This window comes from Dipodomys ordii, unplaced genomic scaffold (assembly GCF_000151885.1).
Source record: "Dipodomys ordii isolate 6190 unplaced genomic scaffold, Dord_2.0 Scaffold5, whole genome shotgun sequence".
NCBI lineage: Eukaryota > Metazoa > Chordata > Mammalia > Rodentia > Heteromyidae > Dipodomys > Dipodomys ordii.
In genome coordinates this window covers 33,969,129-33,996,124 of record NW_012267221.1, presented here as the reverse complement: position 1 = coordinate 33,996,124, position 26,996 = coordinate 33,969,129, and the positions used below count along the sequence as shown (strand labels likewise).

General features: G+C 40.3%; 1 protein-coding gene across 1 annotated transcript in view; it reads right to left on the bottom strand.

Annotated features, from left to right (window-relative positions):
- The window catches only part of Itgav (integrin, alpha V), an 86,755-nt gene extending 60,801 nt beyond the window's left edge, over nucleotides 1-25,954 (bottom strand). Inside the window, exons 1-2 of the mRNA XM_013028956.1 lie at nucleotides 25,381-25,954; nucleotides 12,113-12,240 (exon numbers count right to left, since the gene is read on the bottom strand). Coding sequence (XP_012884410.1) covers nucleotides 12,113-12,240; nucleotides 25,381-25,565 — 313 coding nt within the window. The 5' untranslated portion in view covers nucleotides 25,566-25,954. The remainder of the gene's footprint in view (nucleotides 1-12,112; nucleotides 12,241-25,380) is intronic.
- Between the last annotated feature and the right edge of the window lie 1,042 nt (nucleotides 25,955-26,996).

Sequence of the window (26,996 nt, the reverse complement as noted above, 5' to 3'; positions counted from 1 at the left end):
GCAAATAAGAGGGAAGATTGTCACAGCTTCTGTCTCAGAGCCCTATTTGCAGTCGGTGCTTCTCCTTTCCTCAGAATTTCAAAAGTCATTGTCAAACACCAGCATTCAACCTGCTGGACAAGTACAGCCATCTTTATATGTAAAACAAAGTTGCCTTGTTACCAAAGGCTACACCTTTTGTTTCTTCTTTTCCTGCCTAAAGAACATCCTTTGGAGCAACAAGATTATGTCAGTTTTCAAAGGGCAAAATGAAGAACAATACCAAAGCACTGCAACATTGATAATCTCTTTTGTTCCGAAATTAAAATGTGGCTTTAATCATTTGTTTTCCATTCACTACTATAGCTTCTATGAACAGGAAAATTATTAGGTCCTTAGGGGGAAAAAAACGCTTAAAAAAAAGTTGGATGTCACTCCATATAAATCCTTAATTAAAGGATTTATGGACAGACTCCTTAAGAAGCTTTTTCCTCAAATAGTTCAGCTCAACTGTACTTCTTAAAGAAAATTTGGTTGTAAGAATAAATTCTCACAGAAAAATTCATTTATGTGCAACTTGACAGATTAGGAGAAGAAGTCTTGTTGATGATTTACTACATAAGTAAATTGTAGGTAACTCCTCTGTCTACCTGCTAGAAAATACAGCAATAAAAGAGACAGGCAAGATCCTACAGTAAATAATTATATATAAGGAGATTATTTTCAGAGACTCACAAATACTATAAAAGAAGTTTGGGAAAAGATGATGAAGTAGTAGTCAGACAAGCTGTAGTATTGTATAATTATAAGCATAAAATAGTGCTGTGAAACAATGTAGCTCATTGACTCAAAGCTGCTAATATTTGAATGTCAACAGCTCTGAAATCTGAATATATATTATCATCAATGGTTACATATAGGTACAATTAGTGCTGTTTTATTATCAATGACAACATTACAACTAACTGACAAGAAAATTCAATAGTAGAGTCTTGCCAACAAATTGTACTGAGTCAACTAGATAACTTTACGCAAAAAAAGATTAATTTGGTGCTCAACTTCAAACCGCACAGAAAATAATTCAAAATAGATCTCACATTCTTAAGTGTTAGAGCCAAAACTACAAAAGTCTTAGAAGAAAAGAGAAGAATAACTCTCCATGACCTTGGGTTAAACACTGAAAAATCCAAGAGAAGAATCAAATAGCGATTCTTCAGAAGATAATACGAAGAAAATAAAATGGCCAGTGAACATAAAAACTGATGCTCTACATTGGTCAAGAGACAAAAAAACAATCAGAACCCTTATGACAATGACCTCATACTCCCTATGTGGTAGAGCACCAATGTGAGTGAAAAACCTAAGGACCACAAGGGTCTGAGTTCAAGCCCTACTATTAGCACAAAGAAAGGAAGGAAGGAAGGAAGGGAGGGGGAGAGAAGAAGATAGGAAGGCAGGAAGGGAGAGAGGAAGAGGAAAAGAAAGAGAGAAAGCGAAAGTGAGAAAGAGGAAGGTGATGTACAGAGGGGTTACAGTTACATACCTAGGGTAGTGAGTACATTTCTTGTTGAATTCGTTACCCCCTCCCTCATTTTTCTCCCACTTTCCCTCCTTCCCAACCCCACCGCCAAATTGTAAATTTCATTTTCCACATAGTGTCGTGTGAGTATCGCTGTTGCATTGGTTCACCCTTTGTCCTTTGCCTCACCATTTTGTTGTTCCCCTTCCCTTCCCTAATTCAGATAAATGTATATACAATACCCAGGGTACCAAAATCAACTCCGGTGAAAACACGGGATAAACCATAGAAAAAAGAAAGGAAAAACAGAAGAAAAAAGAAATCATACTACATTAAAAACAACAAAAAGGAAAAAGCTTGTTTCCATGTTCTAAAGTTCATTTCACTTAGCATCATCTTATATGGTTACATACCTATTGAGCTATTCTACTCATCTGCTAAGATTATCCTAGATGTGTACTATTTATTACAAGTAAGAGAAACTATGGGACCTATGTTTCTTTGGGTCTGACTTACTTCTCTGAATACAATTTTTTTCAAGTCCTTCCATTTCCTTACAAATGGGGCAGTGTCATTCTTTCTGATGGAAGCCTAGAATTCCAGTGTGTGTGTGTGTGTGTGTGTGTGTGTGTGTGTGTGTGTGTGTGTGTGTGTGTGTGTGTGTGTGTGTGTGTGTGTGTGTGTGTGTGATTTTCTTGATCCATTCATCTACTGAGGGGCATCTGGGTTGGTTCCATATCTTAGCTATGGTAAATAATGCTGCGATAAACATAGTTGTGCTGGTAGCTTTAGTATGGCCTTGTTTGGGATAGTTTGAGTAAATGCCTAAACGTGGGATTTCTGGGTCATAGGGGAGCTCTATTTGGAGTCTTTTGAGGAACCTCCATAGTGCTTTCCAGAGTGGTTCGTGGTTGAACAAGTTTATCCTCCCACCAACAGTGCAGTAGGATTCCCTTTTGGCCACATCTCCTCCAGCATCTGTTGTTATTACATTTCTTGATTATAGCCATTCTAACTGGGGTGAGGTGGAATCTCAGTGTTTTTTTGATTTGCATTTCTTTTATGACCAGAGATATTGAGCATTTCTTCATGTATCTATTGGCCATTCTTATTTCTTCTTCAGAGAAATCTCCCTTTAAGTCTTTAGCACACTTATTAATGGGTCGGTTGTTTTTTTGAGGATTTGTTTTTGGGTTGTTTAGTTTTTTAGCTCAAAGTATATTTTAGATATGAGAGACCCTTGTCCGTTGTATGGCTAGTGAAGATTTTCTTCCAATGTGGGCTTTCTACTTACCTTGTTAGCTACATTAAACTGCAGAGCTTCTGCAGTTTAATGTAATCCTATTTGTCCAACCTTTATTTAATTTGTTGTATTTCTGGGTCTTTACTAAGAAAATTCTGGCTGGGCACAGGTAGCTCATGTCTATCATCCTAGCTACTCAGGAGGCTGAGCTCTGATGATAGCAGTTAAAAGCAAGCCCAGGAAGGAAAGTCCGTGAGACTCTTATCTCTCCAATAAACCAACAGAAAACCGGAAGTGGTGCTGTGGCTCAAGTGGTAGAGTTCTGGCTTTGAGCTGAAGAGCTCAGGGACAGAGCCCAGGCCCAGAGTTCAAGCCCCATGACCAACAAAAAACAAAAAGAAAATTTATGCCTGTACCAAGGAGCCCCAGAGTTTCTCCTATCCTTCCTGTAATGGTTTCAGGGTATCTGCTTTCACCTCAAGGTCTTTGATTCATTTGGAATTGATTCTTGGTAGGGTGATATGTATGTCTTTTCCTTTTGCTTTTTGGTTAGCTTCTTTATTGTTGGGAGTATAAGAAGGGGCAAAGAAGAGGTGGGACAAAGGGTGAACAAATGCAGCAATGGTATTCACTAGACAATAGGTAGAAAATCAACTATAAAACTGTTGGCTTGGATGGGAAGGAAAAACTGGGAAAGAGTGAGGGAAGGATTGACATAGTTCAAAAAGAAATGTACTCATTACTCAACTTACATAACTGCAACCCCCTGTATATCACCTTTACAATAACAATAAAATATATTTTTTAAAATAAATAAATAAAATGGCAAGAGACAAAGGTCTTTAAATTCAAGCATTTGTAGTTACAAGTTACTGAAGACATATTTTATATTTGTATAAAAATTATTTGTAGTCCTATGTACACATTTAAATTATATGTTATATAATTTGATATATATGTTCTAAAAATCATAACCCATAGACCTGAGTGTTCATTTCCACAGAACTGTCCAGAAAGATTTTTTTTTTTACATTAAGATACCACTATTCTCTAAAAATAAACAGGTTTCAGAAAAGACCATCTAAGGGAAATCAGGACCATGCTCATTTCACTGGGAGTGGTCTGACACGCATAATGCACAGTGTCTCCACCATGAACAGAGAATCCCAGCCCTCCCACTTTGCCAAAAGCAAGCCCATCGTTCCACTGGAAAGCAGCACAAAGAACACAGGCCTTCTGAGAACGGCCCTGCGGATCAATGCTAGCTTGTTCCTTTGACTGATGAGAAGGAAATGGTCCTGAAAGCACCAACACTGTAAAACAAAAACCCTTTACTGAAGACTTAAAAAAAATCCAATGTTAGGTTTTAGAAGAACAGGCATGAGTCAGGAACCTGTGCAAAGAAAGGAGATGCTGAAATATGTTCAAACGCTAAAGTCAACAATGACTGTTAATTAGTAAGAAAGGTACTGAGCTAAGTAATTTCTAAGGGGCTTACTAAGTTTCCCATTGTATAATTCTGAACCAGAGGATAATACACTTATATTAGGGAGGAAAATATCCCTAGCATACCAGGCATAGGTTGCTCATGCCTGCAATCCTAGTTACTCAGGAGGCTAAGATCTGAGAATTGAGGTTTGAAATCAGCTTGGACAGATAAATCAGGGACGCATCAATCTCCAACTAACCAGCAAAATATCAAAAGTGGTAGACCACCAGCTTTGAACAAAAGTTTAAGGTACAGTGGCCAGAACCTAAGTTTATGCCCTAGTACTGGCGCACACACACACACACACACACACGCAAATTCTTAATATAAATTTAAGTTATACTAACCAGAGAAGACAGACTATTTTCCCTTTTATTTTTAACCTTTTATTACAAGACTGCTGCCATTAGAGAAATACCCTGACCTGTCTTAGTAGAAAAAAGAAGTGCTCCTTACAGAAAGTTACTTTAAGTTTGCATGCCTAATTGTATAGCAATGAGATGGAATCTTCTGGAAGTATTATATTCTCTAAGAGTATCAGCCTAGTAGAAGGCAGAAAACACTATACAGTATTTTTTCTTGAGCAGAGGAGCACCACAGCCATGGTGGCCTATAAGCTGTAGTGGGATCTCTCAGAGGAAGCGTAAGTGTTGCAGAGAGACATTTGGGGTAGACAAATCCACACTATTTGGGGGTTTTGTTGTTGGTGTTCTTTTTTAAATGTTGTACTGGAGCTTGAATTCGGGGACTGGGCATTGTTGCCTAGCTTTTTCACTTGAGGTTGGTGCTCTGCCACTTTAGCCACCGCTCTACTTCCAGCTTTTTGCTGGTTAGCTGGAGATCAGAGTCTCTTGGATTCATCTGCTCAGGCTGGCTTCAAACTGTGATCCTCAGGTCTCAGCCTCCTGCATAGCTAGAATGACAGGTGTGAGCCACTATCCCCAAGTGCTTCTGTTTTTAAAGGATATATTTCCCAAGCATTCTGGTAAATCAGTATTTCCAAGCACAGAAATGTATTATGCATCAGTGGAGATGAGCAGTCTGTTTGAAAAATGTATTTCTGAGAAACCTGGACAATGATCTGTCTGTCAAGTACAGCTACTTCCTTGTAAAAGGAGAATTTATGGTGAGGAAAGGAGAGGAAAAGATTTTCCCAACTGTTAGACTAACAGATTAAAATGTAAACCATGACACTGTCCCATGTAAGAATCTCTACAATTATATCTTTTCCCTCCTTTCCCAGAATTATTCACCTCCTTTTACAAACTACCCAGCTTTCCTTGCACAGTGCTGCTTGTTTATTAAGTGCCTACATAGGGTGACGTTAAACATGATACACTGTACTCATAAACTGATATGCTGAATTGAAGCCTTATTGTATAACTATTAAAGATAATTTTTAAAAATTAAAACTAAACTGCATTAAAAACAAAGTGTATTCACAGACATGACTTCTGTTCATCTACATGACAGCTCAGAGGCAGGTGTTACACTTATTTGCCAAATAAGGAAAATGAAGACTGGCAACGTTAAGTCATGGGCTCAAGGTCACACAGAAAAGTATTAGTTCCTGAATCTGAATCACATATGTTCTACATCTAGTTTCCAGTCTCAATAACACAGCTGCCAACAGCCAAAGAATAAGAGAAGAAATAATGTCTGTTTGTAGAAGCACTGTCTTGCCTAAGAACCATTTTTAGTATAATCAGGATCAGGATCAATTTAAATTAATATACAAGGACACTGTAGGCAATAGAGAAATCTCCCCACCCTGAGACATACAAATCCTGCTTCCAACATATTCATGGGAATGACTATTTGTGGTACAACATGGCAAAAAAAAAAAAAGACTTTTCAGGAAGTGATCAAATTAAGAAGCAGAAGAATTTGCGTTAGAGCTAGGGAATGTGAGAAAAACTCTGGTTGCCATAGCTGACTTTGAAGACAGATAAAGGGGCAACAATCTAAGGGGTGCTGACAACATCTAGAAGCTAGAATGAGGAAGAGCACAGATTCTTCTCCACACTACAACCTCTTGAAGAAACATCATTCATTGCTGACACTGTCTAAAGCCCAGTGAAACACACTTTGGATCTTTGACTCTACAGTTGAATGTGATTAATTTGTGTTATTCTAAGATGCTACAGGCATGCTGAATATAGAACAAGAGCTTTCTATAACTCCCAGAGCTTATGACATCACCAATCAGAAACTAATACAGGCATGAACAGGACATAGAGAAGGCAGAATGTCCTACCTTGCTACATAAACAGAAATAGCCTCTATACGGTTTTACTGTTCACATAAACAAGCTCATACTTCTGGAAATATAGAGACTATTAATCACCAGGCTCAAATATGAACTAATCTTTTGCTTCAGTTCCATTTCTCCACATCTATATTGGGGTAAACTGTGAGCTGTCTTTTTTATCAGTCATCTTACTCTTAAAAATAAATGAATCACACCCTCAAAGTGACTTTTATCATTCCCACTCATTCCACAATGCTTTAAAGTTCTTATGATTCTGTCAACTTAGGAAGTCAGTTTTGGCCATTAGGTAGACCATAGCTAAAATTACAAATCATGAGGTTTCATAGATGAAAGAGTTTTAAATTCTAGAAGCATAACTAAAGTTTCAAAAGCAAGTTGTGGTATTGCAACCACTGCAAAACATGTAAAATAAGAAAGTAGGCTTTGTAAAAATCCCTAAATTGTGGCTTTGCTACATAATACATTACGACAATCAGAGAAACAGAAAACTACAGAAGACAAGCAAGAGGGAAGAGCTTGAAAGGAGATTAATATTTCAAAGCTAATCCAGTGGACAACTAGTTGTAAACTGAGAGGTTTCCATTTTTAATGTTCATTAAACCATAAATCTTATTCAAAAACTAAGCAAGTTAAGCACTAATGTCTCATGCTTATAATACTAGTTATTCAGGAAGCTAAGATCTGAGAATCACAGTTTGAAGACAGCAGAGCAGAAAAGTCCATGAGACTATATCTCCAATTAATCAACAAAAAGAGAAATGAAGATGTGGCTCTCAAGTGGTAAAGCGCCAGTCTAGAGCAAAAAGCTAATAGAAAGTTTCCTGGCCCAAAGTTCAAGCCCCAGTGATGGTATATGTATGTGTGTGTTCATGCACACACTCAAGTACACGTGCACACGTGCGTGCCCACACACACAGAGCACTATTGTAGTATTTACTGAACTTTAAGAAATTAAAACTTTTCATCTCAGAAACCCATATTTACCATAATTGTTTAGAAGGTATGTCTGTAATATAATATATAATATATTATATTATTTTATGAAGCTTATATAGTTGTATAAATAATAACTAGGAAAATAATGGCTAGGCATGTAGTTCAAGCTCTAATTCTAGCTACTTGGAAAGCAAAGATCAGGGCCAGCTTTGCAGCAAAGTTTATAAGTTTCCATCTCAACCAGCAGTTAGGCATGGTAACATGTACCTGCCATCCTAGTGATTCAGAGAAATACAAGAGGATTAAAAGTCTTGCGAGCAGAAAGCAAAACTATGTATTGCAAAAACAATAAACACACACACAAAAAGACTGGCTCAAGTGGCATACCACCTGCCCAGCAAGTGCAAGGCCCTGAGTTCAAACATAACTACTGTCAAAAGAAACAAAAATAATAGGAAAATTAATGGAATGGGTACTAGGCGTTTTCATTTCTGCAGAAGGCAGGTGGTTCAATACTTGCAATCCTATCTACTTAGTAGGTAAAGATTGGGAGGATGCTAGATCAAGACTAGTCCAGAAAAATATTTGTGAGACCTCCATGTCAGTGGCAAAGTGGCACATGCCTATCATTCCAGCCATTTGAGAGCTGGGAGTGACAAGATTAAGGTCCCAAGGCAGCAAAGTTTGTGAACATCATCTTACCAAAGAAAGCTGGGTGCAGTGGTAGAAAGCAAAAATTGAAGAAACATGGTACTGGCAGCCTGAGAAAAACGCTATCTGAAAATTAATTGGAGAGGGCAGGGAAGGTGGTTCAGTGGTAGAGCGCTTGCCTTGCATGCCTGAGGCCCTGGGTTCGATCCCTCAGCACCACATAAACAGAAAAAGCCAGAAGTGGCACTGTGGCTCAAGTGACAGAACACTAGCCTTGAGCAAAAGAGCTCAAGGACAGCATCCAGACCCTGAGTTCAAGTTCCAGGACTCACACACTCACACACATACACACACACACACACACGGACATGCACGTGCGCATGTGCATGCACGGACACTCACACACCAGACAAAATGGCAAAGTGGCAAGAACCAAGAGAAGCTCATAGAAGACTTTCCTGCAGTGGAAACTGAATGTGCTGTTGCTGAATAAGGAACAGCACCACTAGCATGACCTCTGACTCACTCTGCCCCTTCACAGAATGGACTTGCAGTGCTTCTTTGGCAGTATCTGACTGGCCGAGTATATGCCTCCTTCCTTTGAAAGCTGCTTATCAACTAAGAAGCAAAAGACTATGATACTAGTAGTGTAGCTCAGTGGTAGGCCCTTGATTTGTGAAAAAGAAAAAAATGAAGTATTTTTGTACAGGGAACTAAGAACTTAAGGTCTTTCAAAAGAAGAAAAAGAATAAGAGAAAAAAGGCATTTGTTTCACTCTAGTTAGAAAACAGGGTAATAGAAAAATTCTTTACAAATGCACCATTTATCTGATAGGCGAATCAATAATTCGTGGACTAATTTTATTATTTACCAAGCCGTGCCTGATATATATAATGTATTAGCAAGCCATTTTATGGTGGCTTGTGATGTGCACTAAAACACACACTGATGGCTGAGGAAGCAAGCCTCAATTTGGTTTTATGATTATGTAACACTGTTTCTTTTTTATTTACTATCAGTAAGGAATTACAGTATTTCAATTCAACATGTCAGTTTATGAGTGCAGTATGTCAATGTCACTCCTATATTGTTCTCCTCCATCTCTCCCAGACCTTCCTATCCTCTCAAATTACCTGGTTCTATTTTCACATCTGAACATATTCTCACAGATGTACATTGAATATCATGATTGTGTTTTCCCCCTCCCAGTTCCCCATTTCTCTTTTCATTCATCTGTCCCCTTCTCTCACTTGACTTCCTCACTCTGGCAAAACATGTTTCAGGTTTCTGGTATGTGAGCATTATACTTTTCTTTGTGATGATATGGGGATTGAATTTAGGGTCCCACACTTGCTAGAGAGGGACTCTACTGTTTGAACCATGCAACCAGCTCTCTTGTCCTCCAATTAATTTTCTTTTTCTTTTCTTTTCTTTTTTGTCGGTCGTGGGGCTTGAACTCAGGGCCTAGGTGCTGTCCCTCAGCTCTTCAGCTCAAGGCTAGCATTCTACCACTTGAGCCACAGTGCCACTTCTGGCTTTTTCTGTTTATGTGGTACTGACCTGGCACATGGCTTTCCCTACTTAGCCCTCTGCCTCTGGGCCCTATAAACCAATTACCTCAGGACCAGAGGCCAATTTTAACTAGTGCTAACACACAATTGATCACAGACTGCCTGCACTATTCCTAGTGAACAAACTATGTATGTGCTCCATCTCATTCCTAAGAATGCCACCACCACCACCACCACTCACTTCCTGGCCAGTTCTGAAAACTGGGGCCGCAGGTCAGACAGAGACAATGTGGCATGGAACAGGGCAAGTTAGCAGCAAGGTAAAAAGTAACAGAACATTTTCACTTGCCCACAGATTCACATCAAGCGTGATTCTGGATTCTGCCCTAAACACGAAAGCCTACTGTACCCTCATTTGAGATTCATTTTAAAAAACAGAAATATAGTAATACATGTGGGAAGTAAGCCACAAAAGGAATATCTATGCCTTCCAAATATCCTTCTAACTGCTATTAAAAAGAATGCAAATCAATATTAGAGATGCTATCTGCCCTTCACAATGACTGAAATTTTTACAATCATGTAAAAGAAGATACATGCTAGTAAAATAAACACAGAATTATCTAAAGCCAAATTTCCAAAATAATTTAAAACACCAACAATATATGATCTTTCAACTAACTACAGTATTATTATGCTGCCCATGTAATTGTAACCCCTCTGTACGGGATTTTCACAATTTAAAAAATGGAAAAAAAATTATGGTATTAAATACAGATATATATCTGAACAGTTCCATTTGTCAAAACTGAACTACATTTTATTATGATTTATATTTTACTATTGATATTTTGTTCAAAGATAAATGCTCTGACTCATAATATTCTGAATGGCCTATCACATTCTGATTAGCAGGCATTTCTCCATTTCTGGAAAAAGTGAGCCTGTATACAAACTCGGGATTTTCCAAGTATTTCTTATATATGAGAAAAACCCAATAGAGCCTAATATAGATGGCTTAAAATGGGGTGGGGGAGCCTAAAACCAGTGACCTGGTTCTAATTAACAGCTGGGACTAGAGTCATCATGGCGTTCCCCTCAGGTCAAATGGAACAGTTCACTGGATGATTTCTATTCAGTTCCCAGAAATAATACATTTTACAGCTAACAGGAAATAATGGCATAGAATAGGGGATTCTTTTTATTCAGGCTTATCTGAAAGTACTCGGTGAAAGCCAACAAAACAGAATCTTTTTTTTCTTTTTTACAAAACTATTATACTAGAAGAAATACTACATTATTTCTTTGCTGACCCTCTACACTTCCACAAATATATATATACAGATATATAAATACAGCAATGTGAATATGTATAAGATTGTCATATTTTATTTCACTGGTATAAATACAAAACATAAATTCTTTCTCATCATTCTTAAAAGTTATTTTTGTCTAACAATCTTGCTTTCATTAACATACATAGATATCTGGGAAAAAAGTGACCTAGTTATCAGAAACATGTCACATAATTTTCCCAATAAATTTTCAATTAAGGGCTTTTGTTAAGTGTTCTAAACCTATATGAATACAAAAGATTCCTCAACTGTTTTTTTTTTTTTCAACTGGTTTTTGTAGTACAACCCAAGGCCTAGCGGTATTCATGATTATAGAGTTGATCTGCAATGGTCAGTGAGCCATGTTTCAATTTAGCTGACAGAAAAACAACACAAGCTTTGCTGTTCCTATTAACTTCTTCTGAGAACAAATGCAAAAATATCTTAACAGATTTTCCCCAGATTTGTACATGCTGACATTAGCATTTTAAAATGGAAGATGTCCAAAGCAACAGAAATGTGAAGTATTTTTAATGCTTTCTTATGACAGAAGGCTGAAGGAACAGTCATATAAACCAGTATCTTTTTGTGTGCTTTTTTGGCACCAGGACTTGAACTCTGGGACAAGCACTAGCCTAGCACTCTGTCTCAGCATGTTTGTTTACTCATACCTGGTACTTTACCACATGAGTCACGCCTCCCACCCAGCATTTTGCTAGTTATTTAGAGATGGAGTCTCACAGTCTTTTCTATCTGGGATAACTTTAAACCAAGATCCTCAGACCTCAGCCTCTTGAACAGCTAGAATTTCAGGCATAAGCTAATGACCAGCTCAAATATCTTTTATATAACTTTTTTAATTGTCAAGGTGATGTACAGAGGGGTTATAGTTACATAGGTAAGGTAACAAGTACATTTCTTGTCAAACTTGTTACCCCTTCCCCTGATTTTTCTCCTACTTTCCCTTCCCCCCATCCTTCCCCCAAGTTGTACAGATCACTTCCAAGATATTGTCTTTTGTATATTGCTGTTGCATTGGTTCCCCCCTTGTCCTCTGTCTTACCATTATATAACTTTCTTGATGGATGAGAGGTGATTATATTCATTAGGTTCCTGAACTTAATTTTTTAATCAAATTAATGTGAATTAAGAGACAGAAGCAAAGCTGAAACACTTACCTGTTGAATCAAATTCAATGGGCTGACAGCGGCGGCTATAAGACCAGTCACATTTGAGCACTTGGCCTCCTTCTACAATCCCTGGCTGGGTAGTGTTGGCTTTGGGAGCTCCCACCAGAAGAAACATCCTGCCAAAATATATAAGTGGTAGACAATATTTTTAATGAGATGAAAGCTACACAATATCTTAAGATTTATTAGGAGCAATCACTGTCTTGATATTATCCACAAACACATTTAAAAGCCATCTACTAAAGTCATATTTTCAAAATTCATTCAGATGTACACATGCATGTATTATGTGGAATTCTTTAATAGTTTGTTACATTCACTTAAAAATATTTGCTGGAGCCGGGTGCCAGTGGCTCCCGCCTGTAATCCTAGCTACTCAGGAGGCTGAGATCTGAGCATCACAGTTCAAAGCCAGCCCAGGCAGGAAATCTCCAATAAAACACCAGAAAATTGGAAGTGGAGCTGTGGCTCAAGTGGTAGAGCGCTAGCCTTGAACTGAAGAGCTGAGGGACAGCGCCCAAGCCCAGAGTTCAAGCCCCATGACCGACCAAAAAAAAAAAATTGCTGGATACATTCAACCAAGGCCTACTATCCAAAATATACAAGGGGTTTAAGATATTATCCCCCATGACTGTAATAAACCAATCAATAAATGGGCAAAGGCACTTAAGACAGACTAATTAAAACATAAAGAATGGCAAATAAACACATGAGGAAATGCTCAACATCCCTGGCCATAGAGAAATGGCAAATCAAAACAATTCGGAGATTCTATCACACCCCAGTTAGATTGGCCAACATCAAAAATTTGAACAGCAAATACTGGCTGGGATGTCAGGGAAAAGGAGCCCAATTGTATTGTTTGTAGGAATGTAAACTAGTACAACCACTCTGGAAGGCTGTTGGGAGGTTCCTCAAAAAACTAAACATAGAAATTTCCTATGACCCATCCATATCACTCTTGGGCATCTGCCCAGAACATTACAAGACAGGATATAGTAAAGACACTTGTACATCTATGTTCACAATAGCCACATTGTGGAAACAGCCTACATGCCCTATAAAAGATAAGTGGATTTCTGGGTGCTGATGGCTTACACCTATAATCTTAGCTACTCAGGATGTTGAGATCTGAGGATCACGGTTCAAAGTCATCTGGGGCAGAAAAGTCCATGAGACCCTTATCTCCAATTAACAACCAATTAGCAAGTGATAGAGTGCTCGCCTTGAGCTAAAGAGCTCAGGGACAATGCCCAGGCCCAGAGTTCAAGCCCCAGGACTGACCAAAAAAAAAAAAAAAAGATGAATGGATCAAAACAATGTGGTACTTATACACAATGGAATTTTACTCATCCATTGGAATGAATAAGATTATGTCATTTTCTGGGAAATGGATGGACCTATAACAAATCATAGTAAATGAGGTAAGGCAAGCTCAGAGGCAAACCACACGTTTCTCTCATATGTGGAAGTGAGATACAAACACAACTAGACAGGATATCTTTTACAGGACTCTAGGCATTCACATACAGTCAGACTAAAGGAGTATTCCCTTGGTGTAACCCAAAGGTGTAACTCCTCTGAACATTTAAAATACTGTTTATCAAAATGGATTCCAGGAAATGGAAACATGAGTTCTGTTGGTGGTGTGGTGGTGATGATGGTTTGTTTTTGCTTTTATTGTTGCTTTTGTTTTGTCTTTTTAGGAGGCAGCAAAGAAGATTGCATAAAGGGAGGGAGGAAGGATGAACAAATGATATTCAGTATACACTATATAGAAAAGGAACTATGTAACCTGTGAGCAGGGACAAGAGGAGGAAATTGGAAAAAAGCAAAGGAAGGGGCGACATTGTCCAAAAAAGAAATGTTTGCATTACCTGACTTATGAAATGATAATATCTCTGGTACAATACCTTAATAATAAAAATAAAATTATATATTAAAAATACTTGCTGGTTTCTGGGCAGTGGTGGCTCACACTGTAATCCTAGCTACTCAGGAGGCTGAGATATGAGGATTGAGGTTTGAAGCTAGGCACCCCCCCAAAAAAAATCCAATAGATTCTTATCCCTAATTACCCAGCAAAATGCCAGAGTGGAACAGGAAGTATGACTCAAGTGGTAGAACTTCAGCCATGAGTGAAAAAGCAAGGTTAAGCACAAAGCCTTGAATTCAAGCCCTATTACCAGAGGACAGACACACGCATATGCACACACACACACACACACACACACACACACACACAAAATATATATGCAGGCTAGTCAGATAGTCAGGGAAGTTTGGTTCTGGCTTTTGTTGGCCTTTTATAATGTTATTTAAAGGGTATTGTGTGAAATTTTGATATGTGTATGCTTTAATCTGTTACTTAAATCAGGACAAACATATCTAACTCCTTAAAAAAATTTACTCTTTCTTTATGATGAAAGAATCAGTCCAAGTCCTTTCTCCTCACTCTCTAAAGTATGCAGCACATTACCAGTTTGACAGCTATAGCCACCTACTGTGCGACAGAGCGTCAAAAGTTCTTAACTTCTTACCCCTGACCTTACCTAGGTGTTTGGATCTGCATCTTCCATTCTGAATCCTAAGCAAAATAAGTGATTCTAAATAAGTTACTATAAACTGTGGTTATTCTAAATGCCATTATTTCCCATTAGAAAAAAAAAAATGCTGGGCACCAGCAGCTCACGCCTGTAATCCTAACTACTCAGAAGGCTGAGGATCATGATTCAAAGCCAGCCAGAGCTGGCTATCCCTTTAAAAGCCTTAGGGAAACTAAATTTCACCCATTAAACATTAAGAGGGAGAGAAAACTGAAAGAAGTAAAGCAAAGAAAGAAAGAAAAAACTTGCAGCAGCTCAGTGGGGTGATCCTGACATGCAGAAAGAAGATGAGCAGATCTGAAAAAAAGTCAGGAACATGAGCAAAGAAGGCTGACAGCTTTACAAATGAGAGAAATGTTGAAGAAGGAAGCCCAGGATGTGTTTTTGAGTACATGGATAGAAGGTGCCAGAAAGTAGGGAACTGAAAGCAAATTAAGTATTTATTGGATATCATAAATCCAATTCTCAGTGGGTTCATTTGAGATGCCTCTGAAACCTAATTGGTCTTCTGGAGCCAGGAGGAAAGGTTGGGGTTTTGCCTGGCGCCGGTGGCTCACACATGTAATCCTGGCTACTCAGGAGGATGAGATCTGAGGATCATGGTTCAAAGCCAACTTGGGCAGAAAAGTCCATCAATTCTTATGTCCAATTAACCACCAAAAAGCCAGACGTTGAGGTCTGATTCAAGTGGCAAGAGACCAGCTTTGGGTAAAAAACCAAAGAGGCAGTGGCCAGACCCTGAGTTTAAAGCTACAGTATCAACACACACACACACGCACACACGCACGCACAAAGGGATATGTCCATGCAGAATACCTGGAGGAATATCAGAGACAAGAGAACCAAAGACTGAGCTCTGAGGAATCTAGAAGAAAAAGAGTGTAGAGAAATGAGTCTCACAGCCTTCCTCGTAAGAAATGGATTGAGATATGAGGAAAAACAGCACACAGAGAGACAAAGAGAGCATGAAACCAATGCCATGTCATGAGCACTTCATCTCAGTAAACACTGTCCCTTAAATTCTTCTTACAAAGGAAACACTTACAATTGCTATTATGAACAATTCCATTAATATGAAATGCATCCATTTTAACTTTTAAAATCAATTTCTATTCCATTTATTCTGTCATAACTGCCAAATCTCATCTCAACTAGACAAAAACTGGCTATGTGAATTGCTAGGTAATAAGCATCCTGCTTTCTGACAATATCTTGAAACCCACAAATCCAAAATAAAAATTAAAACTTGCAACCAAGACACGCCCTATTTAATAAAGCTTTATGCAGTCATACTTGGCATTAGTAAATCATCAATCCTGGCTCTCTCTCATCAAAGCAAAACGATTCTCGGTACGATAGCAACTTAATGTTCATTCAGCAAAAGTCTTTCATAAGAAAAATTAAATAAAAACAAGGGGTGGGTGCCAGTGGCTCACGGTTGTACTCCTAGTTACTCAGGAGTCTGAGCTCTGATTCTCAGAGGTCAGGTCAAAGCCAGCTCAGGCAGGAAACTTTGTGGGATAGCACCAATTAACCAAAAATAAGCCGAAAGTGGAGCTCTGCTCAAGTGGAAGAATGCCAGCCTTGAGTGCAAAAGTGAAGGGAAAGTTCCAGGTGCTAAGCTAAAGCCCTCATAACATACACACACACACACACACACACACACACACAACAACAACAACAACAACAAGGTTGTGTAAAGGATCCGACACCTACATTGAAGCAGAAAACAGCAGCTTATCATCAGAGCCCTCTATTCTTTTCTACAACAGAACTGGATAGCATAGTCAAATTATGTAAATGAAAACATGCATATTTAAATAACAATATCTAAATTTTAATATAAGTACATATATAACCTCCATGAATAATGTTTTATCCTTTCAAAAGATCAACAATTTGACCACATGGCTAGAGGTATAGATCAGTGGTACAGTGCTTGTCTAGCATGTGAGAAGCCATGGGTTTGATCCTGAGGAGCACACACACACACACACACACACACAATGAGCACAAAAATATCCATAAAACTGTTCTCCAAATGAATTAAATCATGTTTTCAGTATATGCTGCAGATAGAGAACATTTCAGGTTAGTGCTGCTCTCGGGGTCTTATGATGAAGCAAGCCCAGGTAGGCAGGCGCATGGTTTTAGTGCAGGCTCATCCATAGCAACTTCTCAGAGGTCAGAGTAGGAAACGTGCCTAGACACCAAGCAAACACATGTCCCGACTGTCATCAGAGAGCACTTTCCAGAACCTTTTATAATTGTTGATCAAAACTCACTTTTCCATATCAGGATATGAATATAGAGAACTCTAACTCATCTTTATGCCTGCCATATAGAAGAACTCATGAAAAGATATGTTGGAGGGAAAAAGTTGCCAGTGGAATAGAAAGTAAATTCTATAGCAATACATCCTCACTTCTCAGTAGTGGGGGCTGAACCCAGGACATCGAACTCAGTAAGCAAGTACTTCACCATTTGAGCCACACCCTAATTTTAAAGGTAGGCTTATACAAGCAAGTCATTTTCACATGCCCCAACTTTTCCAGAATGCAAAAGTCTTCCAATTATTTAAATTACCCTTACAACAATTTCCTTATATAACAATTCTATTTAATTTTGTACCTCAGATATTTTCTTTACTAGGCAACTACAAAACAGAACCGAGCAGTTCCCAAGGGACAAGTTGGACTTTAACAGAAACAGAAAAAGGACACAATAGGCAAGTTCTCTGAATGGAAAGGGATCTCCGCTGGCAGCACATAGCTTGAGGTCCTGGGATAAGCCCATGATCAAAGTTGCTGCTTTTCATCAGACTATTGGCACTGAATAGGCATGAAATGAGGGTAATTAGAGGTATAAGACAGATGCTGGGTTTCTGAAGTACACCTTAACATGCAGCCTGCAGACTAGGGACAAAAATGTGTAAAACTAGTAGAACTCTATAATAAAGGAATGTGTGAGCACTGTTGGCATCTAAGTACTAGGTTAGTGAGAGAATAAAATTCCTCTGTCTAAATTATCAACGATGAAAGTTAAGTTAGTTTTAAGATATCCCAGTTTTCTCTTTTTCCATGTGTATGTGTGTGGGTGTGTGTGCACGTGCAGACACGTCCTCAAGTATAGGGGCTTTGAATGCAAGAGTGAGCACTGTGTCCCTTTACCTTTTTTGCCCAAGGCTTTACCACTTGAACTACAGCTCCACTTCCAGCTTTTCTGGTGATTAACTGGAGCTAATAATCTCAGGGAATTTCCTGCACAGGCTGGCTTCCAAATGCACTCCTCAGATCACAGCCTCCTGAGTTCCTAGGATTACAGATGTGAGCAACCAGTACACAGCTTAATTAAGTTTTTAATTGTAATTTTTTTGTCTTTTCTTTTTTGGTACCAGGGATCAAACCCAGGACATTGCACTTGCTAGGCAAGTGCTTTGCCACTGAGCTACATCCCAGCCCTAATTAAGTTTTTAACAGAAAAATGGAGAGAGAGAAAAACTTTTGATACAAGTTACTTAAGATATAAAATCTTAAGAAAAAGTTGCAGGTTGAAGAAAAAATTGATTAAAGGATACAGGGTGGTAAAAAAATGTTATCTGGAAGAAGATGAAGGAATATAAAAATATAAGTATATAAAATATAAAAAGATATATATAAAATATAAAAAAATCAAAAGGCTGTTTATGAAATGCTTCCTTAAAATTCATTTAGCTGGGTGCCAATGGCTCACGCATGCAATCCTACCTACGCAGGAGTGTGCAATCGAAGGATCACAGTTCAAAGCCAGCCCAGGCAGGAAGGTCCATGAGACTCTTATCTCCAATTAACCATCAGAAAACCAGAAGTGGAACTGTGGCTCAAGTGGTAGAGCACTAGCCTTGAGCTGAAGAGCTCGAAGACAGTGCCCAGGCCCAGAGTTCAAGCCCCACAATAACAACAACAACAACAAAATTCATGTGAAAATGTGTAGAAAATGTCTACATCAGCTTAATTCAGGTAAGTCAAGGGACAGATGAGGGAAAAAGTGTTCACTGTGTACAGGACTATCGAGTGGAGTTTGGGATTCAAAGGCACAAAAACTCCAAGTCAACAGGTTAATTAAAAAAGCCACTGAAATCTCTGAGTTCCAGTTCTGGATTTTGGGCACAGAAATAGCAAAGTTCCTTGTAATGAATTGAAAAGAGGTTTTTCAAGTTAGATAGTAGATGAATGCAAATTTAGAAAATATAAAATTTAGAAAATACAAAAGCATCAATACAAAGTTATGATACTGGAACTAAAAACAATCAAAACAATTAATAAACTAGTCCTTAACAAAGTAGGAAATATAAAACTTAAAGATTCTCGGAGGGCTTTTCTTTCTTCAGTTTTTTCAAAGGGTCAGTAATGGTGAAGTAATTAACTCAAGTGAAGGAGGAAAAGACAAAGGAAAGAAATGGCTCACAGCATCTCCTGACAATAGTTCAGTGGGACATGACTTCCAGGTTCCATGAGGCTGGCAAGAGATACCCCTGATAAGCAGCCAATCTGAAACTGAGCAACTTAGCTTGACAGACTCCATCTCTTTCCAAATACCTGCCCAAGAATCTCATCATTCTCATCCCCACCATTCTTCGGGGGTGCCTAGATTGATTTCCACTAATTACTTCCGGTTCTCAAGTGGGCTGTTAATGAAATGTCAAGAAGAGATAAGAGGAAAGGGGGCTGGGCAGAACAGAAATAAAAGTAAGTGGGGAATGAGGAAAAAGAAGGAAGAGAGAAGGATGAGCATAGAGGAAAGGAAAAAAGGAGACAGAACACAGATATGGGAAGGAGGAAACAGAAAGACAGAGAGGACATGAAAAGCCGAAGAAATGAGAGACAGATGAGGATCTGAGAAGCCAACCCAAAAACCATGTCCTCTGGATGTATTTCCTATCCAGTATCTACTTAAAGGGGAGTTGCTTCAGAGAATGTGACCTTGACTACCAAGGAAGGGCAATCTGCCAAGCAATGACAAGTACATTTCTCAAACCCTTCAGATGAACTAAGTTATTTGGCTGCTTTCAGCACTGACCTTTCCAAGATAAAGCATGTTTAATATATTTAGCTGGCTCTGGGGTGACCAATGAGCCTTTCTCCCCCCAAAAAAACTGCTGAAAAAAAAACATACATGCACATAGGAAATAATACAATAGTACAGAATGTCACTACAGAGCTATAATTCATTTCCAGATTTATTTTCATTTAATAAATGTTATGAAGCCAACTTTTTTTGTTGTTTTTGTTTTTTTGAGTCCAGTCATGGGCCTGAACTCTGGGCCTGGGTGCTGTCCCTCAGCTCTTCAGCTCAAGGCTAGCACTCTACTGCTTGAGCCACAGTGCCACTTCCGGCTTTTTTCTTTTTGCTTATGTGGTGCTGAGGAATTGAACCCAGGGCCTTATGCATGCAAGGCAAGCGCTCTACCACTGAGCCACCTTCCCAGCCCCTGGAGTCAACATTTATGTGATGGAAAACAGAAGCAGTAACTACAAATCCTATGCTTTCTCTTCTTAGTGTCCAAAAAACATACGACCTTTGGAGTCACAGTTTTGCATATGCCTTACTTATGAAGAAAAAAACTAACCCACATAGCTAGGCCACACAGAAGTTCATGAAAATACACTGAAGGCATTTTGTAAAGTACTGGAACAATGGTGAAGGGAGTAACAAGACAAGAGCTTTAAGCAGTAGCAGAGGCCAACATGATGAGACCATTTCATAGAGGGTATATACACCACACACACACAAAAAGAAGATTGGCAGGGGCTGGGGATGTGGTAGTGCTAATGCTTGCTTAGCAAGCATGAAGCCCTGGGTTTGACTCCTCAGTACCACAAAAACAGAAAAAGCCAAAAGTGGTGCTGTGGTTCAAGTGTAGAGTGCTAGCCTTGAGCAAAAGAAAATCAGGGACAGCATCCAGTCACTGAGTTCAAGCCCCAGGACTGGCCAAAAACCTAAAGAATGACAGGAGATTAAGTTGGGTTGGGGTGGCAGGTATCAGAGGAAGTAGGAGGGCCAACAGAGAGGGTGTGTGTGGTGAACAGTGTCAGTATGATCAAAATAGTTTATTTGTAAGAAAAAGGAATAATGGAGTGAGTAGATATGGTAGACTGTAAACATGTATGAAAAGGTCACAATAAAATCCCCATTGCTGCTGTAGCTCAGTGGCAAAGCGCTTGCCTAGCAAGCGCAACGTCCTGGGTTCGATCCCCAGTACCAAAAAAAAGAAAAGACAAAAAAATACAGTTAAAAAAAAACCCAAACAAATAAAATCCCCATTGCATAACAAATGTATGTTAATTTAAAACCCTCAAAATAAATACATAAATAAGTAAGTACAGATTGAGACAGGCAGACCTTAAGGGACCTCACTCTAAGTGAAGCACTTTGGACTTTCAGGCATTGTTGAGGGAATTTAAGCAGCAGAGTATCAGGATCAAAAGAGGAGATTTTTGAACCATAAAAGTACTGGAAACACAGATGCTTGTTAGGGAGGACCTGACTATGATGACTGGGGCTGACTTTCGGATGTCACAGTGAGCAAAAGCAGAGGTAGATGCAGAAAAACCTTAACATGGAACAGGTTCAAAGACCTTTGCCAAGTGACTAAGCACTAATACTGGAGGAGTGCAAAGAAAAATAGAAAGTGAGAGGGAGGAATATGAAATCATTTCCAAGGCAACAGAGAGAATGATGGCGCCATTAATAGAAACGGAGGTGTAACTGACAGAGTGAAAAAGGACTTAGTTTTAGTCAAGAGAACAGAAGCATCCACAAGCCATTAAAGTATCAAGTTGGAGCTCCACTTTTATATCTGAGATACATCAGGACAGAGCTTTTAGCCAATAAAAAACCCTTCTGAGTGTTGCCAGGTTAGCAGTGAGAACCACAAAGGAGATAGAAGGACCTTCAGTTTCTAAGACACGCAACTTATCTTTAGGGTCACAGGAACACATAACAAGCATAAAGAGTGAGGAAGAAGACAATATTCTTAAACCAGTGATGTGTGTATATCTACACAGAAAGATTGATTATGTGGATAAAGATATAGATCTATATGTGGTAAGAATCATCTATGGTAGCAGGAGAATACATAAGCAAATTGCTTACTCTATCCTTAAAAATTAAATATTTGCTAGGCACTAGAGGTTCACACCTTTAATCCTAACTACTGGGGACGCTGAGATAAAGATTGAAGTTCAATTAGCCAGCCCAAGTAGGAAAGTCTGTGAGACTTGAATCTCTGATTAACCACACATAGCTCCCCCTGAAACCCCTGGCAAAAAAAAAAAAACTGGGAGTATAGCTGTGGCTCAAGTGGTAGAGTGTTAGCCTTAAGTGAAAAAAGTAAAGGACAGTGTTCATGCCCTGAGTTCAAGTCGAGGACTGGCACCAAAAAAATTAAATATCTGAAAAGGAGTAAGAAAGTAATAGATGGAATACATTTAATCAAAATACCTTATATGTATATATGTATGTATGTAAACCGCTTTGAACAATAAATATCTAACTTCTCAAACAAACAAAAAATAAATATTTGGGGGAAAAAAACCTGGAGATGTAACTCAGTTTACATGGTACATGTGGAACCCTGGATTTGGGCCTCAGCACAATCTACACATAGACAAAAATCAATAGTCAACTTATTTAATTTCTTTAATTGTTATCCACAAGAAAAAGGAGACTTGTTCTTGACCTTCATAAGATCTTTATATTAGTTTAACAATACAGTTAAAAATAAGCTAATGGTTATAGGGAGGAAAAGAAGTGCTATGCTAACTTTTATTTTTAATCATTTTTAATCACTCATTTTGTGAATTTCTAATTCAAATCTAAGATTCATTCCCAGAGCAGTATCTTGAGTAGCCACCATAATGCTTTCATTTAGTCTTTCATTTTTTCCTTCTCTTTAGTAAATGCTCATCTATTAATGTCCACAATAATATGGAGCTAATTCAATAACAATTTTCAAAAATGAGAAAACAAGGTATAGAGCAGTTCTGCAGCTTGCCTAGATTATCTAGACACTTTATACTTCAGAACCATCATTGCTGCTCCTCAATAATCCTCATTCCCTCAATGAAAAACTTAAGTTAGCAAACACTGTCTTATTGTGTATATTTTTTCCTTTAGAAGTTTATGATAACACCAAAAGATGACAAGAAATCTAACTTATATCCTAAATGACATTCCATGTTCCTTGGGTTCCAATTAAGTTTCATAGTTTAATTTTTACAATATTAAGCATAATTTGGCATTAATATTTGTTTAATGTGAAGAAGTCAATAAGTAGAAACCCTTAGCATTATAGGAAATCAAAGCCAAGCTTTGCCTTACCATTTCAGACACATGGTGAAGTCATGTAACATAAACACATATGCAGGCATGACATCATAGTATAATGATCATAATGACTGGCCAATGATCAATCACATCTTTTGTGAGAACAAGAGGAAATATCATCAAATGTTCAACAGAACTGTATTTTTCCTAGTTGGTTAAAAAATATGCTTAAGTTTCACACATCTTTCCACAAAATTCAGAAGTTTGCTACAGAAATAACAGAAAAGTTGTACAACTATCAACTTTGAAACATGTTAAAGGCAATGTACTCTCAATGATAATTTTTTGTACAAATTAAATCTAAAAGGGCACCCTTGGAAGTGACTACAATGCTGTAAAGATTTTCTTTGAATCCTTGAAAGTATCTGAAAAGTTTTGTTTTGTTTTTTTGCTGGTCCTGGGGCTTGAGCTCTGGGGACTGCGTGCTATCCCTGAGCTCCTTTTGCTCAAGGATAGCACTCTCTCACATGAGCTACAGTATCATCTCTGGCTTTTTCGATGCTTCACTGGATGTAAGAGTCTCAGACTTCCCTGCCCACGCTGGCTTCAAACCCTAAGCCTCAGATCTCAGCCTCCTGAGTAGCTAGGATTACAGGCATGAGCCACTAGCTCCCAGTGAAAGTAAACTTTTAAGTGGCAAGGCTGATGAAAATGATTAAACAGAAGGTCTGGGAGGGTGGCTCAGTGGTTGGGGGCAATCTTAAGACACAGAATCCTCAGGGTGGGGTCCAATCCCAAACACCATCCCCATCCCCAAACTGAATTTGAATGTGAAGGTAGTAAACGCTGCCTAATAATGACTGCTTTATTAACTAATTGTACGAGGCAGTTTCAATTAAAGGCGTCAGGTTATAAGTGCAGTGCATCTTGATCAAGGTCACCCCTTCCATCATCTCCCCCATTTTTCCCTATCGTATCCTACAGTTACTGATCTTGAAAGTCATTTTGGAAAACTCTGTGCCCAGGCCTCACAGGAAACACTGTAACTGGAAGTCACAAACAAAGCTGAGCTTGCTACAGAGAGCACTAGGCAGGTTCCACTGCGGGCCACCATCTGTGTATATTGCTGCAAGGTTTGTTACCAAATGAATGATTCAGCCACATTCAGAAACACACTGAAAATAAATTTAGACCACCATCAAATTATGCACTTATGGTGTGTGGGGGGGGAGGGGGGAAACCAACGGTCCTGTGCAATTACTAACCATCAAAAGTATCCTGCAATCCTCCCAAAAAAGGGGGCGGGGGGGGGAGGAGAGGAAGCTTACAGAGAAAATTCAGCAACAAAGCCTAACTTGTCACAACTTTTTAAAAACTTAGGACTGAAGGAACAACGTCGTCCCTCTTGAAAACAAGAATGAAACTCATAAAGCATCCAGTGAACACCCATTAACTCAGAATTCCTAACGCTAGCGTGAGGGGGAGGGGGAGAGGCGGGAGAATGACGTCAGCCTTCCGCCAAGTCCAAGACAACTTTCAATCCAATAACCACGGGAACTGTGACAAACCCTGACGACCCCCGCAACGCAGGTCGTTGGCCATCTGAAAGTACAAGATCCAGACGCCGCAGTATTCAAGTGTCCCGCAGAAAACGAAACCTCAGCAAACACCCTTCCCGGCTCCTTTGGGAACAATGACCTAAATCGTGCATCTCTATAAAAAGAGCAGATGACACACCGCATCTAACAGCTTAAAAGTTCTCCCAGTCCCAAAGATAAGGCACAATAAATAAATGCAAGGCAATAACATGGTCACTTCAGTCATCAGGGTGTCTGGAAAAGCAGTGAGAAGAAACAGAAATCAGTCTGGGAGGCGAGTGGGGGGAGGGCTTGTTTGGGGAGGTGGAGGCGGGGGGTCGGGGGGGGGCGGGAAGGAGAGATGAACATTAAGGGCGTGAAGCAGAGCGTGGCTACTGAATAGGCTGCCTGGTACGAGAGGAAACATTTGGAGAAGAAATCAACCAAGTTCTCCCAGAGATAGAGGCCGGCGATGGGTCTCAGCCCCGACTGAACTCTCAGTCTAAGCAAAGGTCTGATGAAAACCTGGGTCTCTCCCTCGACCCCAGGCATTTTAAGGAGACGGGCAGAACTGGGTGTTGAGTGCCTAGACCGAGAGTCCATCATCATTCTCGCCCCCTGCCCCAAATATTCCATCCATCCAGGACCCAGCCACCCCTGGGGTGGGGGAGAGGGGCGGGAGGGGGGGGAGAAGACAAGCAAACTCTGAGCTCACGGGACAGAGAAGCGTGGTGGGGACGCGGTGATGGGGGAGGGGGTCACTTACTTAGAAGCACTGGGCGCGAAGAAATCCACCGCGAAGCCGAAGTAACTTCCCTCGGGGCCAGCGTACTCGGCAGGACTGTCCACGTCTAGGTTGAAGGCTCCACCGAGAGGCAGCAGGAGCCCGGGAAGAAGGAGCAGGAGGCAGCCGCCCCGAACATGCAGCGGGCGCCGCAGCGGGGAAGCCATCGCCGAAGCGCGCGGGACGCGGAGCCCTTAGGCGACCGCCCTCTCCCGGGGCGCACCGGTGCCCGCGGCCCGCCGCCTGCGCGCCCGAACCGGCCGGCCACTGGCTTCCCCGAGAGCCCGAGCCCGAGTTGGGAAGTCAGGAGGGCTGAGCTGCTCGGCGGCCGCCCCGGGACGTGGAGCGCGTTGCGTGCGGGGCGGGGACGGCCAACCCCGGGCCTCTCGCCTCGATGCGGCTGGCCACTGAGCGCTGGGACCCGCGGTCGGGGACTGCCGGGGCGAGCGAGTCGAGCCAGCGCCGCACCTCGGCCTGAAAGCAGCCCAGGACCCGGGGGGGGGGGGGGGGGGGGGGTGAGGCAGGGCGGGAGGAGGAGCCGCGCCCCAGAAGCTGAGCGGACGTGCAGGAGGAGGAAGTGGGGGCCGAGCCGATCTCCGACTGGAGAAAGCCGAGCGCACTTCCGTGCGCGCGGTCGCCGCCTGTCCTGTGGAGCTCGAGCTGGATTCTGGTGCCCAGAGCTTCAGGGCCCGGGTCAGGGGTAGCAGTCCTAGATCTGAGTCCCAGACCTGCACTTTGCAAACTCGAGATAAGCAGTGATTGGAAGCCGCAACCCACCCTTTGTTCATGAGAATGGCTGCAGCTCCCAGGCCCCCCGGTCCCGCCGGCAAACACACCGTGTACTTTTGTTTAAGAATGCGGAAAGCTGCATCCGCTGCTCCTGTTTCTGCTACTTAGCCTGGCAGGCGCTCACCCACGGAACTCTATCATTATTTGTCCTTCCTCCCCTCCAATCCTATCCCCCACACAAAACCCTGAACTTAATTATAAACTTCCAGAAGGCGAGCCAGCCTCTCCCAGATGAGGTGGGTTACAATTGAACTTGGGTGGTTGAAAAAAAGCAAGCAAACGTCCTTCAGTAAAAAACAATTGATAAAAACTTTCATAAATCAACTCAGAAAAGTACTGTTTTGTTTTGTTTTTAGTCTGAGTTGTTTAACTGTGGAAAACTGATTCGTTGGTGTAGTCCTGATGTTAGAACTGGAAGAAATAAGGCTCTTGTAGGTCACTTGCTCTTAACAGCACCAGACTGAGAGGCATCCAGTAAATTGATCTGTCTCTACTTTGTATTTCCAGTGTCAAGCAGATGACAATTAATCAGTAAAATGGTGGATCAGTCAAATTTTTTTTCAGAAGTGACTTTCCTATGCTGTGTATGTTATGCTAAAGAATTTGGTGAAGATAAAATATAAACACATTCCAATACTTGCAAGTACTGGAAAATAAATTTTGGTCTTTTTTCCCAAAGCTACTAAAATCTCAGTCGCAGACTAGGCATGATGATGTGGAACACACCCATAATTCCAGCAATTGGGGAGGTTGAGATGGTAAGACTTTTCAGCCCAGTTCAAGACCAGCCTAAGGCAACACAGGGAGAC